At 45.6% G+C, this 17,502-nt stretch overlaps 1 protein-coding gene across 1 annotated transcript in view; it reads right to left on the bottom strand.

Moving 5' to 3' along the window:
- KIAA1549L (KIAA1549 like) overlaps positions 1-17,502 on the bottom strand; it is a 126,618-nt gene that overhangs the window by 3,790 nt on the left and 105,326 nt on the right. The window contains exons 17-19 of the mRNA XM_024752632.1: positions 11,422-11,519; positions 8,692-8,840; positions 7,391-7,542 (exon numbers count right to left, since the gene is read on the bottom strand). Coding sequence (XP_024608400.1) covers positions 7,391-7,542; positions 8,692-8,840; positions 11,422-11,519 — 399 coding nt within the window. The remainder of the gene's footprint in view (positions 1-7,390; positions 7,543-8,691; positions 8,841-11,421; positions 11,520-17,502) is intronic.

The following is a 17,502-nucleotide window of genomic DNA, read 5'->3' as shown; positions in this document are numbered from 1 at the left end:
GATACAAAAACAAGACCTGTATATATGCTGTCTACAAGAGACCCACTTCAGACCTAGGGACACAAACAGACTGAAAGTGAGGGGATGGAAAAAGATATTCCATGCAAATGGAAATCAAAAGAAAGCTGGAGTAGCAATTCTCATGTAAAACAAAATAGACTTTAAAATAAAGACTATTACAAGAGACAAAGAGACAAAGAAGGACACTACATAATGATCAAGGGATAATCCAAGAAGAAGATATAACAGTTGTAAATATTTATGCACCCAACATAGGAGCACCTCAATACATAAGGCAAATGCTAACAGCCATAAAAGGGGAAACTGACAGTAACAAAATAACAGTAGGGGACTTTAACACCCCACTTTCACCACTGGACAGATCATCCAAAAAGTAAATAAGGAAACACAAGCTTTAAATGACACATTAAACAGGGTGGACTTAATTGATATTTATAGGACATTCCACCCAAAAACAACGGAATAAACTTTATTCTCAAGTGCTTATGGAACATTCTCCAGGACAGATCAGATCCTGGGTCACAAATCAAGCCTTGGTAAATTTAAGTAAATTGATATTGTATCAAGTATCTTTTCCAACCACAACATTATGAGACTAGATATCAATTACAGGAAAAAAACTGTAAAAAGTAAAAACACATGGAGGCTAAACAATATGCTACTAAATAAACAAGAGATCACTGAAGAAATCAAAGAGGAAATCAAAAAATACCTAGAAACAAATGACAATGAAAACACAATGATCCAAAACCTATGGGATGCAGCAAAAGCAGGTCTGAGAGCGAAATTTATAGAAATACAATCCTACCTCAAGAAACAAGAAAAATCTCAAATAAACAACCTAAACTTACACCTAAAGCAATTAGAGAAAGAAGAACAAAAATACCCCAAAGTTAGCAGAAGGAAAGAAGTCATAAAGATCAGATCAGAAAGAAATGAAAAAGAAATGAAGGAAACAATAGCAAAGATCAATAAAACTAAAAGCTGGTTCTTTGAGAATATAAACAAAATTGATAAACCATTAGCCAGACTGATCAAGAAAAAAGGGAGAAGGCTAAAATCAACAGAATTACAAATGAAAAATGAGAAGTAACAACTGACACTGCAGAAATACAAAGGATCATGAGAGATTCCTACAAGCAGCTATATGCCTATAAAATGGACAACCTGGAAGAAATGGACAAATTCTTAGAAAAGTACAACCTTCTGAGACTGAACCAGGAAGAAATAGAAAATATGAACAGACCAATCACAAGCACTGAAATTGAAACTGTGATTTAAAATCTTCCAACAAACAAAAGCCCAGAACCAGATGGCTTCATAGATGAATTCTATCACACATTTAGAGAAGAGCTAACACCTACCCTTCTCTAACTCTTCCAAAATATAGCAGAGGGCGGAACACTCCCAAACTCATTCTACAAGGCACCATCACCCTGATACCAAAACCAGATGAAGATGTCACAAAAAAAGAAAACTACAGGCCAGTATCACTGATGAACATAGATGCAAAAACTCCTAAACAAAATACTAGCAAACAGAATCCAACAGCACATTGAAAGGACATACACCATGATCACGTGGGGTTTATCCCAGGAGTGCAAGGATTCTTCAATATATGCAAATCAATCAATGTGATACACCATATTAACAAATTGAAGGAGAAAAACCATATGATCATCTCAATAGATGCAGAAAAAGCTTTCAACAAAATTCAACACCCATTTATGATAAAAACCCTCCAGGAAGTAGGCATAGAGGGAACTTACCTCAACATAACAAAGGCTGTATATGACAAACCCGCAGCCAACATCATTCTCAATGGTGAAAAACTGAAAGCATTTCCTCTAAGATCAGGAACAAGACAAGGTTGTCCACTCTCACCACTACTATTCAACATAGTTTTGGAAGTTTTAGCCACAACAATCAGAGCAGAAAAAGAAATAAAAGGAATCCAAATCAGAAAAGAAGAAGCAAAACTATCACTGTTTGCAGATGACATGATAGTATACATAGAGAATCCTAAAGACATTACCAGAAAACTACTAGAGCTAGTCAATGAATTTGGTAAAGTAGAAGGATACAAAATTAATGCATAGAAATCTCTTGCATTCCTATACACTAATGATGAAAAATCTGAAAGAGAAATTAAGGAAATACTCCCATTTACCACTGCAACAAAAAGAATAAAATACCTAGGAAGAAACCTACCTAAGGAGACAAAAGACCTGTATGCAGAAAACTATAAGACACTGATGAAACAAATTAAAGATGCTACAAACAAATGGAGAGATATACCATGTTCTTGGATTGGAAGAATCAACCTTGTGAAAATGACTATACTACCCAAAGCAATCTACGAATTCAATGCAATCCCCATCAAACCACCAAGGGCATTTTTCATGGAACTAGAATAAAAAACTTCTCAATTTGTATGGATACACAAAAGATCCTGAATAGCCAAAGCAATCTTGAGAGAGAAAATCGGAGCTGGAGGAATCAGGCTCCCTGACTTCAGACTATACTACAAAGCTACAGTAATCAACACAGTATGGTACTGGCACAAAAACAGAAATATAGCTCAATGGAACAGGATAGCCTGTTTGGTAGGGCAGGAATAAAGATGCAGACATAGAGAATGGACTTGAGGACCCAGGGAGGGGGAAGGGTAAGCTGGGACGAAGTAAGAGTGTAGCATTGACATATATACACTACCAAATGTAAAATAGATAGCTAGTGGGAAGCAGCGGCATAGCACAGGGAGATCAGCTCGGTGTTTTGTGACCACCTAGAGGAGTGAGATAGGGAGGATGGGAGGGAGATGCTAGAGGGAGGGGATATGGGGATACGGGGATATATATATATATCCGTATAGCTGATTCACTTTGTTATACAGCAGAAACTAACACAACATTGTTAAGCAATTATACTCCAATAAAGATACTTAAAAAATTAAATAGACTTTAATTATATATTTTTATGAAAAACGGACTCTGGAATTTATCACTGATGATAATAGCTAACACTTAATGAGCCCTGTGCTAAGGGCTTTCCAATCGTGGTCTCATTTAATTTCAAAACAACAACCTAGGAGGTAGGTATTGTTACCCTTATTTTATAGAAGAGGAAACTGAAGCAAACAGTGCCTCAATCGAAGGTGCCACAGCTAACAAGCCACTGAGAGATGCAGCTCCAGGCTGGGAGTTAGTCACTGCACTATATTGTCTTGGATCTGGAATATGATCTTGGTTTCTTGAAAAAAATTTCTCTTTTCATTAAAAGTGGAAGATACACAGTTCTGTGCTTTAATATATGGACACTTACAGTAATAAGGACAGGGCAATGATCTGGAATTCAGGATCAACTTTCCCACAGAAACAGTGCCATAAAAGGGGATGCTGTTCCACGGTAATCCACAAAAGGCCTTTATATCCCATAATGTTAACTGCAACACCGCAAGATAAGTGCCCATGGATGACATCGGTATGGGGTGCTACCGTGAATGGGACACATGTAAGGAGTCAGGCAGCTTTCTGGGAGAAGCAGCTTAGCTGAGTCTGGAAGATGAAGAGGCTGTTTTTCAGAAGACAAGGTGGGAGGGGCATTCCAGGCAGAGGGAAAAGCAATGCAGAGGCCTGGAGGTACACAGAGGAAGGTGCACCCAGGGAGGTTCAGTGATTTGGTCTGACCAGAGAGGGTATGTGGGGTATGAGGGGAGCTCAGGAAGACAGGCAGTCAGGGCCAGATCAAAAAGCTGCTGAACGCCAGGCTACGGAGTAAAGTTTTCTATGGCACACTTCTAAGGAATTGAGTGTGTTTCCATTCTTTACAGAGATGTCTGGGCGCTGGTGAGGATGGAGTGGGATGGGGTTGGGTGAGGATTCAGAATTTTGTATGGGCAAATGTGTAGTAGGAAAGCAGGCCTCTCCCAGTCCCTGCCAGAGGTTCTGACAACCCCTCCGGAGAAGGCCTGGCCTGGGAGCCACCAACGGGTGTCAGGCAGGGGAAATGTCTGTATTTTAGGAAGGACACTCTGGAGGTGGACCCACTGGAGGTAGAGAGGAGATAAGTTCTGAGGCTACCTCAATGGACCAGGTAAGAGTCGGGAAGGACCCAAGTGAGGGAAGAAGTGATGGGATGGATGTCCCAAAGTTTGGGGCTTTAATTCCCCTACAAGACCCGGTAAAGGAAGACAAAGTAGCAACTATATTTCACTTGCATCTCAGAGGAAAATCAGAGCCGGACTGTCCGAGCCCTTGGGCCACACAGCTGGGAATGCACAGGTGACTGGGGGCTAACAGAGAGTAAAGGCCAGGACACGGGACTTGCCTGTCAGGTCTCAGCTTAAACTCCCTTTCTTCCGGGAGACCTTCCCCAGTCCTATATTAGCTGAGGGCTCCCTGTAAGGTCCTTCCATGCACTTTGTCTAGCATAACAGTCATCACTCACAATACCATCGCCTGTCTCAGGCATCGACTGTGAAGGCAGAACTGTGTCTCACCTACTTATCACTGTGCACCAGTGCCCAGAACTGTGCACGGTACACAGTAGGGAGTGTCTCAGACCCGGGGTTCTGAGCGGCACAATTTGAAAATCACCAAAGGATGACCAGCTGGTGCCGTATGTTTGTGAAGGAAGCTGCCATGTCCCCCTTCCCTGCATTTCAAGTTCAGCTGGAGCTGAGGGTCAGTGTCCAACTCTTGAGACCTCCCAGTTCTGCAGCATTAAGCAACTTGGTGCTTGTGGCTGGGACAGGCCAGGGACACCTGAGGCCACTGGAGTGGCCTCAGGGAAATACTCAGAAGCAGGGAAGATGAGGAGATGATACACTCTTCCTCCCTTACAGTAGATGCAGGCGGGAGCCACCACACCTTGGGGGCCAAAATCCAGGGCTGGCAAACACCACTCCTTCCCAAGCCAGTGCCTGTGGCAGGCATCACCTATTGATCACAGCACACTTTCCTGATGAGCCTGGGAACCCCCTCTCAATCCCTCTCCATCCAGTACCAAGGATGAAACCTATTTGTCAAGCCAGGTCCAGGTGATTTTATACAAGCTAGCTCCTTATATCTGGATACCTGGGATCAGGAGGGTCAGACATCCAAATGATGGTGGGGGCTTTTTCTTCTCACATGGATGTGGAGGATGAACATTTTCCCACTGGATTACCTTTCTCAAGCCCACATCTGGTCCCTCTGAGCCTCCTGTGCTGAATTTCAAATGCAATAAAGCACCTGACCTCCCAGCTTGGTTCCTGGCTTCCGTGCTCCACGCATGGGCGCGCAACCCTGCTTAACTGAAGGTGGTAATGGGGCTCCAGGAAAGACCCATTTAGGCTGCAGCAATCACTTTCCTCTTAAAAACAACTAATAGGAAACTAGCACTCCCTCACAATGGGGGGTGGCATCGTGATCAAGTCCAAAAGATTAAGTTTTGATTTGCTGGGCTCCTTTTCCTTCATCTTTAAGGCAACGTGAACCCAAAGGTATCTGGATGTCACCAGAAGCCTGGCTAAGTATTATCTGTAAGTATCTTGAAGGCAAGGGACAAGGTTTTGTAAATACTTTTGCTGACTCCTGCAAAGCACCCAGTGCACCCTGCATGCAGAGGGTGAGCTGACAAAGCTGCAGGCCTACTGCTTAATTAGCACAAGTATCAACTACTTTCTGAAAAGTACACATTATGTTTAGATTGCAAGTGGCATTATGGAGGTGAATAACCTCTGAACTGACCAACTCACACCCAGTGAGTTATAGCTGTTTGCATGACAAAGGAAGCAAAACAGGCCCACAACCAACCAACAGAGATGCCATACACTCCCGCATTCAGACTTGTAGACTGAACAGCAGGGAACCCCTCCAGTTACTCTCTCAGAGACTACTTACTCCAGCTCTACAAACAACTCTAATGAGCTCAGACATGCCTCATTTGCAGATAACCGAGCATTAGGAAAAGCATATTTAAAGGTGAGTATATATCTGAAAGTGGGGAAATTGAGCAAGGTGTGAGCTGGGAGCAAGGTCAGAGAAAGAAAAAACATACTAAGCCTTATAATAATTCCAAAAGTTGTAACAGTTTAGAGATGTCTGACATAGGGGCAATAATCCTACAAGCCGTCAGAGCCCATCTGACAAATGTCATTTTAGTACAGTGAGCCATAATAATGACGCTGAATCATTTGTTAAAGACGAATTAAATTATGTTTTTCTTTTAAAGAAGGACGGGGAGAAGGATGTAATTCATTCCAGAATTTAAAAATTCAGGGTGGCATATATTTTTTAAATATTTTGGAAATTAAAGGAATAGCTTTGATTATTAGGAAAATTAATATACATAGGGTAGTTTTACCCTGACGACGTTGTTTAAATGTGGCATCACTACAATGAGAAGAGACAGCAATGCTGAGGTTGAATTGAACCTGTAGGGGTAGAAAGTATGGACCCCAGGGGTTTGGACAGAGAGAAAAGATGACACAGGTGTCAATGTGTTTCCTAAATCTAGGATGTATTTCAAATGCTGAGACCAAACCCTAAAATGACATACAGCACCACGGGGCCCTAGGAAACAGCCTGCCTTTCTTATCCATGATGGATGATCTCACACAGGGAGTGGAGCAACTCATTCTAGAGGCCATCATTGTGCTATTTTTGTTTGCTTGTTTTTTGTTTTTCACTTGGCAGTGCTTGACAGGTGGCTCAGAGGCAGGTTTGGGTGTGAATATCCAGGTTCATCTGGTTGCTGCCCCTCTTTGGTCCAGGCTGGGCCAGGTCCACTGTGCCATAAACTCCTACTAGTATAATGAAGGAAGAAACCAGCTGACCATGAAAAGACAGTCTTCAGCTGGAAGACAGGCAGAAAACTTTAGATCTACATGCAAAGTAATTCAGTCTTGGGTTTCTAATACTTCATTTTCTGGTATTGCATCTAAACTTTTCACAGGATTTTAAAGCTGAAAGGAAAAAATTTAGTAAAGGCTTTGGAGCCAGAAAGATGCAGGTTTGACTGCTGGACACATCAGGGGAATAATACCTACATGACAGGTCTCGTGAAGATTAAATAAGATAACATAAATAGAACATCTAATATAGTGCCTGGCACATAGAAAATACTTCAAAAATGGTAGTTATTATAAAACTGTATTTGATTAAGGGTGCCCTCTGGAAAGAGGTGGAATCTGACTGAAGGCTCCTGTGTCAAAGGACATCACACTCCCCTCCCCTGCACTGTCTCCTCTAATAGCTGATTTTAGCCACCTGGCTGGTGGAAGGGGGCCTGAGATAACAAAACACTCAGTCTCAGCTTCACATCCCTTTTCTCCCTGTAGGGTGTCAAGCAGGTAAAGTTGTGAGGGAATCAGCGAGGGTCTCACCGAATCAGCCCACTGGCTCGGGAGCTCATTCTCTCCTGCGTAAGACATCCAGGCCTGGTTCCTGTAGGACGAGGGAGGCGTCGGGATGAAGTAGCCGGTGAAGCCGGGTCTGCTGGCAGCTGGAATGGCGAACACTGCCGGCACCGTATTACCTGGCATGGAGGAGATGTACGGGCGAGATTAGGCCGGCACCTCACCCACTGGGCTGACATATGCACAAGCTGGGGGAAGCTCGGAAATGGGAGGACTCTGGCCTTGGGGGAAGGGCTGATGGGAAGGCATCACACCTCCACCTGCAGCCCCAGCCCTGCTCACCTGCCCAGACAGTAGTGGAGGCATCACCTGCTGGGACTCAGACCTAGCTTTCTAGAGAAGTGATGGCTCACAATCCTTGCCGAGCCCTCACCAACTCCCCCATCCCCACCCCAACACCCCTGACCTGCTGGGGTGCCAGGTGTTTTCCTCCCAGGAGGATGGGTATTTTTCAAAAGCCAAGAAGAGGAACCAAAAGGAATAGATTTCACTGGTGGCATTTCTGGACACAGTATGCTTTAGTAAGTGTTGACAACCGGGTGTTTGCAGTTTTAGCCTAAAAGGTATGGTTTGGATAAATGAAAAAACCCATGAGGGCATGTTCAAACCTCCGTGTTCATTGACATTGTTTGTAATAGCAAAAAACTGGAAACAACCAATATGTCTCTCACTAGGGGATAGGATAAATGGTGGCATATCACATAATAGAATACCATATGGCAGTGTGAACAAATGAACTAGATCAACATGTGTGTAACAACCTGGAGAACTCCTGAAAACAATGTTAAGCCAAGAAAACAAAGTGCAAAAGGAAAGGTACAGCTTAACATCACTTATGTAAATTTAAAATATACAAAGCATTAACATATACCATTGTATAGATATACATATGGAGTGAAAGCCCAAGACTTAAAGACTGTGATTACCTCTGGGGAGAAGGGGAATGAGTTGGGAGTGGATAGTTGTATCTGGAATGCTTTAAAGATATATATAATAATTTTTTAAAAGGCCTTAAGTCTGGCAAAATGTGAACATCCACTCTGACCGTAACCTATCTTAATATTTTGTCAGAGTTCAGATCTTTTTAAGAAATAAAAGCAGTAGCTCTTCTAGCCAGGGCTACTGAAGTCCAGAGGGGATCCAGAAATACAGTTGCTTTGATTCCTGACGGTGGCGGGTAGAAGGTGGAGAGCGGGGAAGACAAAGTGCACAGCACGGGGGCTGGCGCAGGGCGCGGGCTTCTTCCAGGCCTTTCTCCTCTTGCCCACCTGAGTAATTTAAAGCCGACTGATCCAACTGCGCCACAGACACAGGGCCTCGGGACACCTGCGCGAAGGAGGCGCTGTCGTGCAGCTGGGCGGGCTCAGGCCCCGCGGACTCGGCCATCCTGGTCTTGCTCCCAATATCCGAGGTGGACCTGCGCGGGGGGGAAAGGGGCCGCCTTAGCCGCCTCCCAGGACCGCGGCCGGCCGGGCAAGGCGGGGCTCCTGGGGCAGATCACGGCCGAGGATGGCTTCGGCCTCCAAGCCCCAGGACGGCGGGGTCCTCAGGCCTGGGTTTGCCCCGAATAACAAAGGGGGCCTACAAGCCCAGGCCTGAAGCAGCCGTCGCGGTGGCCAGAGCTGGAGTCATTTTTAGATATTCAAGGTCAGTGCTCCCCTGAGGGTGACTCTCATGTCTCTGGGGAGTAGAACACTTAATTTCCACATAAAAATGCGCCAAGAATTAGCGCTGGGTCTTAGCTGGGGATGGTCGACCTAGCAGGTGATGACATCATCGGCAGCCAACGGGAAGGCTCCGTCTGGAGTGCGCAGCCACTCCCCCTCCTGACACCAGGACCGAGACCCTGGAGGGCTGCGGGGACTGCGTTCCCTGCTGCTACTGGCAGGAAGCAAGAAGCCCTAGGCTCTGGGAAGCTCGGGCTGCTCCCGGAAGCAGGAGCCTAGTACTTTCTGGGCATTATGAATGAAAGAACACTTTTTTTTTTTTTAAGTTCCACAGGCAAGCAGAGAATCTGGCGCATTTAACACCTCTCTCCACTTATAGCTCAGAAAGCCATGTAAGAAGAGCGGGCTGGGGTGAGGGCACGGGCCTCTCCCCCTAGTATAAAGGGTGCTGTAGCCAGGCTCTGTCTTCCCTTTGGTAGAGGCGCTTCGGGCTCTCCTAAAATTAGAGTGAAGGGAGGCAAAGGCTGCCAGCCCACAGGGCCACCCTCTAAGCAGAGGCAGGCTTTCACAGTAAGAGCAGAATAGAGGCGCGGTAAGGGAGCGCATCGGGAGCCTGGGTTCCGGCTGCCTCCTCTCTCTGAGCCCCAGTTCCTCATCTGTAAAATGAAAGGGGAGGATGACTCCACCTCAAAGGTTCTTCCCTGGTCTAACCCTCTGGGTTCATAAGGAGGGCAGTGACCTCCTGATATCTGGCAAGGATGGCAGACGGTGCCGGACATGAGAGGAGACTGGTGGTTGAGAGAAGAAATAGGTGCTGGGGCTTCCCTGGTGGCGCAGTGGTTGGGAGTCCGCCTGCCGATGCAGGGGACACGGGTTCGTGCCCTGGTCCGGGAAGATCCCACGTGCCGCGGAGCGGCTGGGCCCCTGAGCCATGGCCGCTGAGCCTGTGCGTCCAGAGCCTGTGCTCCGCAACGGGAGAGGCCACAACAGTGAGAGGCCCGCGTACCGCAAAAAAAAAAGAAAAACGAAAAAAGAAATAGGTGCTGGCCTTCAGCAAACATAGCTGAAACGACTGATTGAAAAGTTCCTCCAATCCAGAACCCTCAGGAGCAACTATTCCCCAGGGAGGGTCAAACACAAGCTGTGAGGATTAAACTACACATCAGGGTGGGTTGCTAGGGGCTCAGTAGTGTAGGGTCTCCCTTCCTTTCTCCGTCCCTCCTTCTCCCATTTGCTCACTCCCACAGCCCTGGCTTCCCACAGGCTGTTTCCAGGCATCTGCTACTCCTTTAGAAAACCATCCTAGGAAAATCCCTGGCTTCTGCTCTGTACACTCGGCCACCTTTGAGGACTCCCAGAGCCTTTGAGATCATTTAGGTCAGTGCCCTCATTTTACAGATAAGGAAACAGGAGTCAGACAGGTGAGGCAATGTGCCTGGAGTTACACAGCACGTTACTGGCAGGTTAGGGTGGAACCCTGGTCTGCTGCTTCCCATCCCACCCTAAGCTTGACTGGGGTCAAAGGGTGGTGTCTACACACAGCTCGGCATCCTAAACTGCTGGAAATGAAGGCAGGTCGTTTCTGAGGAAAACTCATTTCTTTTCACCATTTTGACAAAGTTCAGACCTGTGGCCCACAAATAGTGTGTGATCAGCATGTTGGAGGAAGCTATGGTAGGAGGGCCAGGGCAGTGGCCCGTACAGGCCCCAGGGCACGGGTGTCTCTCCTGGCCTTGGACATGATGACTATTCCAACCTCCCCCACGCTCTTGGCTGTTGTTTCTTGTCTATCTTTATTTAAAACATGTGTTTTATATTATTACAGAGCAAAGAGAATGCTGAATATATGTTTCACAGCGGACCTATCCAAGTTCGTGGGCTTTCATCCTCTCCATCTTGCAAGTCAAGAGTTAGGGCAGGAGCCTAGACATGCCGCTCCCCAGCCTCTCGGACACTATCCCTCAATAACTAAGGGCCTTCTGGGTGCACACACCTGGCAGGAGGTGCCCAGACTTGAGGCGGCTGTTGTGACGGCCCAAGTTGGAGTAATTTTTAGATGTTCAAGGTCAAGGTATGGGGCAGTTGACCTTGGGTTTTTTCAACTGTGGGTTCTACAGGACTTTCAGTTTTCAATGGTAAGAGAGTAGGTCAACCCTCTGTGGCCCCCACTCCCTTCCTTCATGGTACTTGGGGTGTCCCAGGCACATGGCTGTCTGTACAGGTGATGCACCCTGAATGGGGCAGGGCAGGAAGGAAATCTTTCAGGGCGGGGCGCACAGGACCAAATCCTCTGCAAATATTCCAAATAAGGCAAAGAAAGGAATGTGTTACCGCCTGAGAGAAGCGACAGCCACTGGGCCAGTCCGCGGAGGCACAGGTGGAGGGGGAGAGCCCATGACCATTTCAGGAAGCTGGGAAAACCTGTAGGCCTGTGAAAGAGACGAGCAAATAGAGGGAGATGTGTTAAAACCCGGTGCCCATCAACACACAGGTTCTTCTTACTTGAAAGGGAAGCAAATTTCTGAGGGTTAGACTTTCCTTCTTTCCTCAAACTTTCCCCTTCGATCTCCCTTAACATGTTCCCCGGCCCACTCTTCTATCTCATCTGCCACCATTCTCCCCTTTGCTGGGCCACTGCAGTCACAGAGTCCTTCAGTTGTTCTTAAAATCTGCCAAGTTCCTTCCTGCCTCGGGCTTTGTACATGCTGCCCCTTCCCCCTGGGATGCTTCTCTCCCAGTCCTTCCCGTGGCTCCTTCCTTCATTTCATTCATCCAGCCCCATATTCCCTGTGAGCCCCATTTACTCTGTCTCCATATTCTGTTTTATTTTTTGACATAGCAGTTGTCACTCTGGTATCATATCATTGCTTATTTATTATGTGCCACAAACTAGATTGTAATGAGGGCAAGGGATTTGTTCTCAGCTGCATCCTCACGCCTGGAACAGTGCCTGTTATATCATGGATGAGCAATAAATATTAGATAAGGAATGAATCATTGATTGCGTTTACTTTCTCACTCTTGGAAAGTAGGTTTAGTGGGGGAAAGCAATGGGTCTGGAGTCAGGAAGTATGGGTGGAGGCCCTAATTTGCTGATGAATAGACTTTATGTCCCTAAGCAAGTCAGGTGACCTCTCTGGGCTTCAGTGTATTCTTCTGAAATGGGGACAAGGATACCTTGCCCAGAGGGGGTGGGTGCAAAGATCAGGCAAGAGAGTGTATGTGTAAGTATGCTGTGATCTATAAAGCACTATTCAAAGATAAGGGATCAGAAATGCCACAAAAGTGAAGACTTTAATCAACATAGGAGGCGAGAAAAGGAAAATGGTCAGAGACAGGACCAGACAGCCAGGCCACAGCCTCTTTGAGCAGGAGAAAATCTAGAAATGTTCTCTGCGAAGACAAAGATTGGCTGTGCTTCTCATTCATTTTTTTCTTTAGGTATCAAGGCCTGCCAGATCTCTTGAGGAACAAGATCATAGGGCTTTAGACCTGAAGGCATCCAGATAGAAAGTAAAAGCAGAGAGAATCCATACACAGGATTCTTTAAACCGAATGAGGGCTTCTCCCTTCAGCATCATGGCAGACTACCTACTCATAAGGGCCTACCCAGTAAATAACAAGTAGATCCTGGATAAAACCTGGATTTTAATGCATGTAGGAATTGCAGGATATAAGGAAAATCTTAAGGACTCCACTCACTACCCACACCATCCCTCTCACATCTCAGCAAACTAAAATAAAAACTGTGAGCTGAAATCAGAGGTAGAAACAATGAGTAGTAAAAAATATGAAAGGTGGGATTGCCTGGAAAACAAATGCCATACTGGTAATCAATTAAGAGATCAAGCCTGGGATAGGGCAAGGTGAGGCAGGTGAAACTGAGACCCTTACAGCCAACCTGGAAGGGGCTAACATCGGCTCCTCCCAGGGAGGAAGGTTGGTAGTGCTCCCAGGCTCAGGCAGAAGCAATTGTAAGTCCTCTTTGAAAGAGATATTCCTAACCTAGGCTCTCAGGATTGGCACAGATTGAGATGAAGCAAAAAGGAGCTCATAATCAAATATCAGAAGACACACCAGAAAACATAAGTGAAAGTTAGAAAAAACAACAAATTTAGATCTTAAAGGACTTTAGAGTTTGAAATTTCCAGATACAAAATAGAAAGTAACAAGGTAAGAAATGTTTTAAGAAAATAACTGACCAGACAGAAACATTATCAGAAATGATCCAGCAGATATGAAGAAGAACAAACAGAACTTTTAGAAGTGAAAACATTACTGAAATAAAACACTCAATATAGGCGAATTAAATAATAGATTTATCACAGATGGAAAGAAATATAAACTAGAAAATGGAATTGAGATTACTAAGGATGAAACACGAAGAGACAAGAAGATAGAAAATATACGTCTCAACAAATGACCCAATTTCGCTCCTTTTTATGGCTGAGTAATATTCCACTGTATATATGTACCACGATGACTAATAAGAACCTGCTGTATAAAAAAATAAACTAAAATTCAAAAAAAAATAAAAAGAAACTCATTAGATGGATAAAAAAAAAGATAGAAAATATAAAAGAGAAGTAAAAGATATAGAGGATGGTATATGAAGGTCTAACATGCAGTTAATCAAAGTCCCAAAGGAGAAAAGTTGGAGAAAGAAGAAACAATATTTGAAGAAGCAATGATTAAGAATTTTCCAGAACTGAAGAAATAAATAATCATTTTAGGAAGTACAATATATAACAAGAAGAATAAATAAAACAAAATACACACCTACATACACTGTAGTGAAATGGTAGAATACCAAAGACAAAGAGAAGGTCTTAAAAGCAGCCAGAGGAAAAAAAAAGGCACATCACCTGTAAAGGGATGACATTTAGACTGACAGATGACTTTTCAACAGCACCCAGAAGACCATGGTATGCAAAGTGCTCAAAGAAAATAACTGTCAACCTAGAAATGTATCAGCAACAGTAATTTTCCAGAAAAAGAATGAAAAAACCTTTGCCCAAATCTAGAGCTACTGGCTGGATCAATATGGAAAGCGAAATCACCATGCTGCATCTTCCTTTTCAGCAGCAGTAAGCTATCGGGTTGGCCAAAAAGTTCGTTTGGGTTTTTCCGTAAGATGTTCCATAAGACGTTTTCTGGCCAACCCAGTATGTATGCTAAGGTAGTATTCAGGGGACCAAAATCTTAAGCTCCACTGGATCCTAAGCTCCTTGCGGTTCAGAAAGAGCACATTTCTCATCCTGGCTCTCCCGCCTTACCAAGCAAAGGGCTTTGCACCTAGTAGTGCTATATAACTATTTGTTGAATGAATGCTGAGTGAACCAGGAGTCAGGAGACCCAGGCTCTCATCTTGATTCAGCCACTCACATTCTGTGGACATGTCATTCAGTCTCTCTGCATCTCATTTTTCTGTTTTTGGTTTTCCTTGTGAAATACAGCATTGGAGTAGTTCATGAGCTTCCAAACAAACATTTCTTTAGCCATGAAACCATTCTGACATGACCTGAATACATAACCAGATTAAAGCAGAACTGCTCTGGTTGAAGTTGGGGGTAGGGATGCCTAGGTGACTTTGGCCCTTTGCTTACCTGCATGATGACACCCTGGGGACCTCCCTGAACCCTATGGTTTTACAGAGTTTGAAAATCATTGTCCCGGAGGTCCTTCCAGCTTTGCATTCCATTATTATCAACAAACCAACAAGTAAGGATATGTCTTTCCCCAAATAGAGAAAGGGGTGTATAGCCCCTCTTCTCTCTTCTGGCCTCTCATGATATCAGTAGAGGAGACAGACAACCTATTTTTATCCCTGGTTCTTGGAAGGCTTATTCTGTAGTCAACACAGTTTTCCAGCCAAGAAAATGCATTTTATGTCTGTCTTGTAACAGTTCACCAAGGAATTGATGAAAAGTTCTGAACTTTTGACAAAAAGTACCAAGGGAGTTTCCTTCTTTGGATGATTTTTCCAGGTACAAAGCAAGACTACACAGGAGATCAAGGTCTCCTTTTGTCTGTATCCTCGGGGCTCCCTGCAGCCACAGAGACCACATAAAAAGCAGAAAGGCTACCTGTGCCCTGTGCTAATGGCTGAGGAAAATCCCCCCAGGAGTGTCTTCCGACCTCCCCCTGTGAGGTTTCCCCATAGTTCTAAGTCGTCCTGGATTCGCATTCTGGTTCCCCTTTCCATGTGTTTGGAACCTGGCTCCCTGCGGGCTGCTTTGTGACTAGGATCCCACTAGAAGCTATTGCTCAAAACTGTTACCTAGTTCCAAGTTTCCAGTTCTGTGACAGTGGCCGTGAGGGGCCCAGTCTGGCGCCCAAGGACACCATCTTTTGGGACCCCTGGCCTCTGACTAGAAAGGAGATCACACACTCAGAACTGCAGGCAGTCTTTATAAATAGCTCTCAAGTCTCTGAGGTGGAAGGAGCCTGGATGTGACAAGAATAGGCCACTCTTTGGGCTCAGAGGTTTGGTTGTAAAAGTAGAAGGGAAGGTGACCACAGTTTGCTCAAAGCTCCAGTCCTGATGTCCCTGGGCAGGGGGCGAGGGGGTGGGTCAGGGCCATTCTTTCTAGCAAACCCAGTGGAGAATGAGCCCGGGTGAGACCCACTGTGTGCTGGACCCTCCTTGGGCATGTGCATCCATCCAGAGGGGGAATCTGGTGAAGATCAACCTCAAGGGGTAGCACTAGAGGGGTGACAAGTCAAAGGGGCAGGCTGCAGCTGGAGGAACAGGTCAGGGGTCTCAGGCTTTGCACTGGTGGGAGCACGAGGAACAACAGGCCAAAGCCCCCCACCCTCATTGGAGGCCCTTGTCCTGTGACAGCAAGTCAGCCTCAGGTCAGAGCGAACGTGCCAATCTTTCCGGTCCTGCTGACAATGCTGGGTTCCACTGCAAGGTGCCCCTTCCACCGCACCGTGCTGACCCTGCGAGTACTGCTCTGGGCACAAGTGTCTAAGTCTGCATGCAGCTACAAATAACTTTACATCCTGGTGCACAAAGTAGAATCTTCCAGCAGATAGTTCTTATTTAGTTGAAAACAGAGGGCACTGTAATGGAAGACTGACCCCATGGTGCAGACCCAGAGCTTATCTTGATCTGTCAGTTCACCAGGAGTTACTGATGGAGCAACACTGAGGCTTCCAGGCCCTGGGAATCATAGAAGGTTCAAGTTGGAAAGAGCAGGAGACCACACCTCTTACCTTAACACAGGGAGATATGGAAGCCCAGAGAGGTGAACTGACTCGTTCAAAATCACATAGCCAGTTAAGGGCGCTATCTCGCAATTCTGAGCTAAGGGTGGCATGATGCAGAGGGCAGGGGTTTGGAGTCAGACAAAACTGGATCTGATTCACTTTGTTGTACAGCAGAAACTAACACAACATTGTAAAACAACTATACTCCAATTAAAAAAAAAACAAAAACAAACAAAAAACTGGAGTTGAATCCTGGCTTGATCTTTACCAGCTGCTTGACCTCGAGTAACTTACCTTCTCTGTCTGTTTTCTCATTAGGTGATGAAAGTAACAGAATCACACCCCCATTTCAAAGCCTGTTTAGAAGACTCATTTTATATGTTAATAGACATTTGGCACATAGTGGGTACTCAATAAATGATATTCTCTTCCTCGTAAGACAAGATAATATTTTGATATAGTAATTGTAGTAACCAAGACTTTGCCACCACGGTTCCTTGAATCCACAGCCCTTCCCCTGCCCCAAGCAGTGAGGGCATCGCACCTTCCTGCCCCAGGGAAGGAAGGCCACCCCCACTAAAGATGGCCCAAGAGCCAACTCTTACGGGCATTTCAAAAGTCCAAGCTACTGAATTGCAAGCATTTAGGATTTTGAATAGCAAAAACCTAAGCCCTTAGAGCACTGAAGGCTGAAGGCTGATGCCAAAACAAGAGATTTGGAAGAAGTGAGGTACTTTTAGACCACTCTGCCCTCTAAACACCCTTAGGTTAGGAAGAAGAGGAGAGCTTAGATGCTGATGGGTCTGGAGAAGCGCCTCAATCTGGGAGCACAGGGGGAGGGGAGGTGAGGAGAGAATAAATATAAGGAAGATGCTAGAGAGGGGAGAGGGGCAAGGGTGTGTGTGTGCGCGCAGGCCCCTGCACGTGAAAGAGAGAGACAGAGAGGGGGAGAGGGGAGAGGCAGAGAGAGAGGGAGAGAGAAGGCTCAAGCATGGGAGGAGGGGAAGGAGGGATCTGGAGAGAGCTTTAAGCAGGAGGACCAGGACACAGCTGTGCTCTACCTGGACTAACACCTGCAGACTAGATGGAAACAAGCAGCTCTCTGGGACGTCAGCCAGATGAGCAGTTAGATGAGAGCAAACTGGGACCAAGTCCTGAAGCCTCCTCCCCACCCTGACCAGGCTTTGCACCATTTTG

The sequence above is a fragment of the Neophocaena asiaeorientalis genome, unplaced genomic scaffold (assembly GCF_003031525.2).
Source record: "Neophocaena asiaeorientalis asiaeorientalis breed wild unplaced genomic scaffold, Neophocaena_asiaeorientalis_V1.1 scaffold196, whole genome shotgun sequence".
Lineage (NCBI taxonomy): Eukaryota > Metazoa > Chordata > Mammalia > Artiodactyla > Phocoenidae > Neophocaena > Neophocaena asiaeorientalis.
This window is presented reverse-complemented; position numbering and strand designations above follow the sequence as displayed.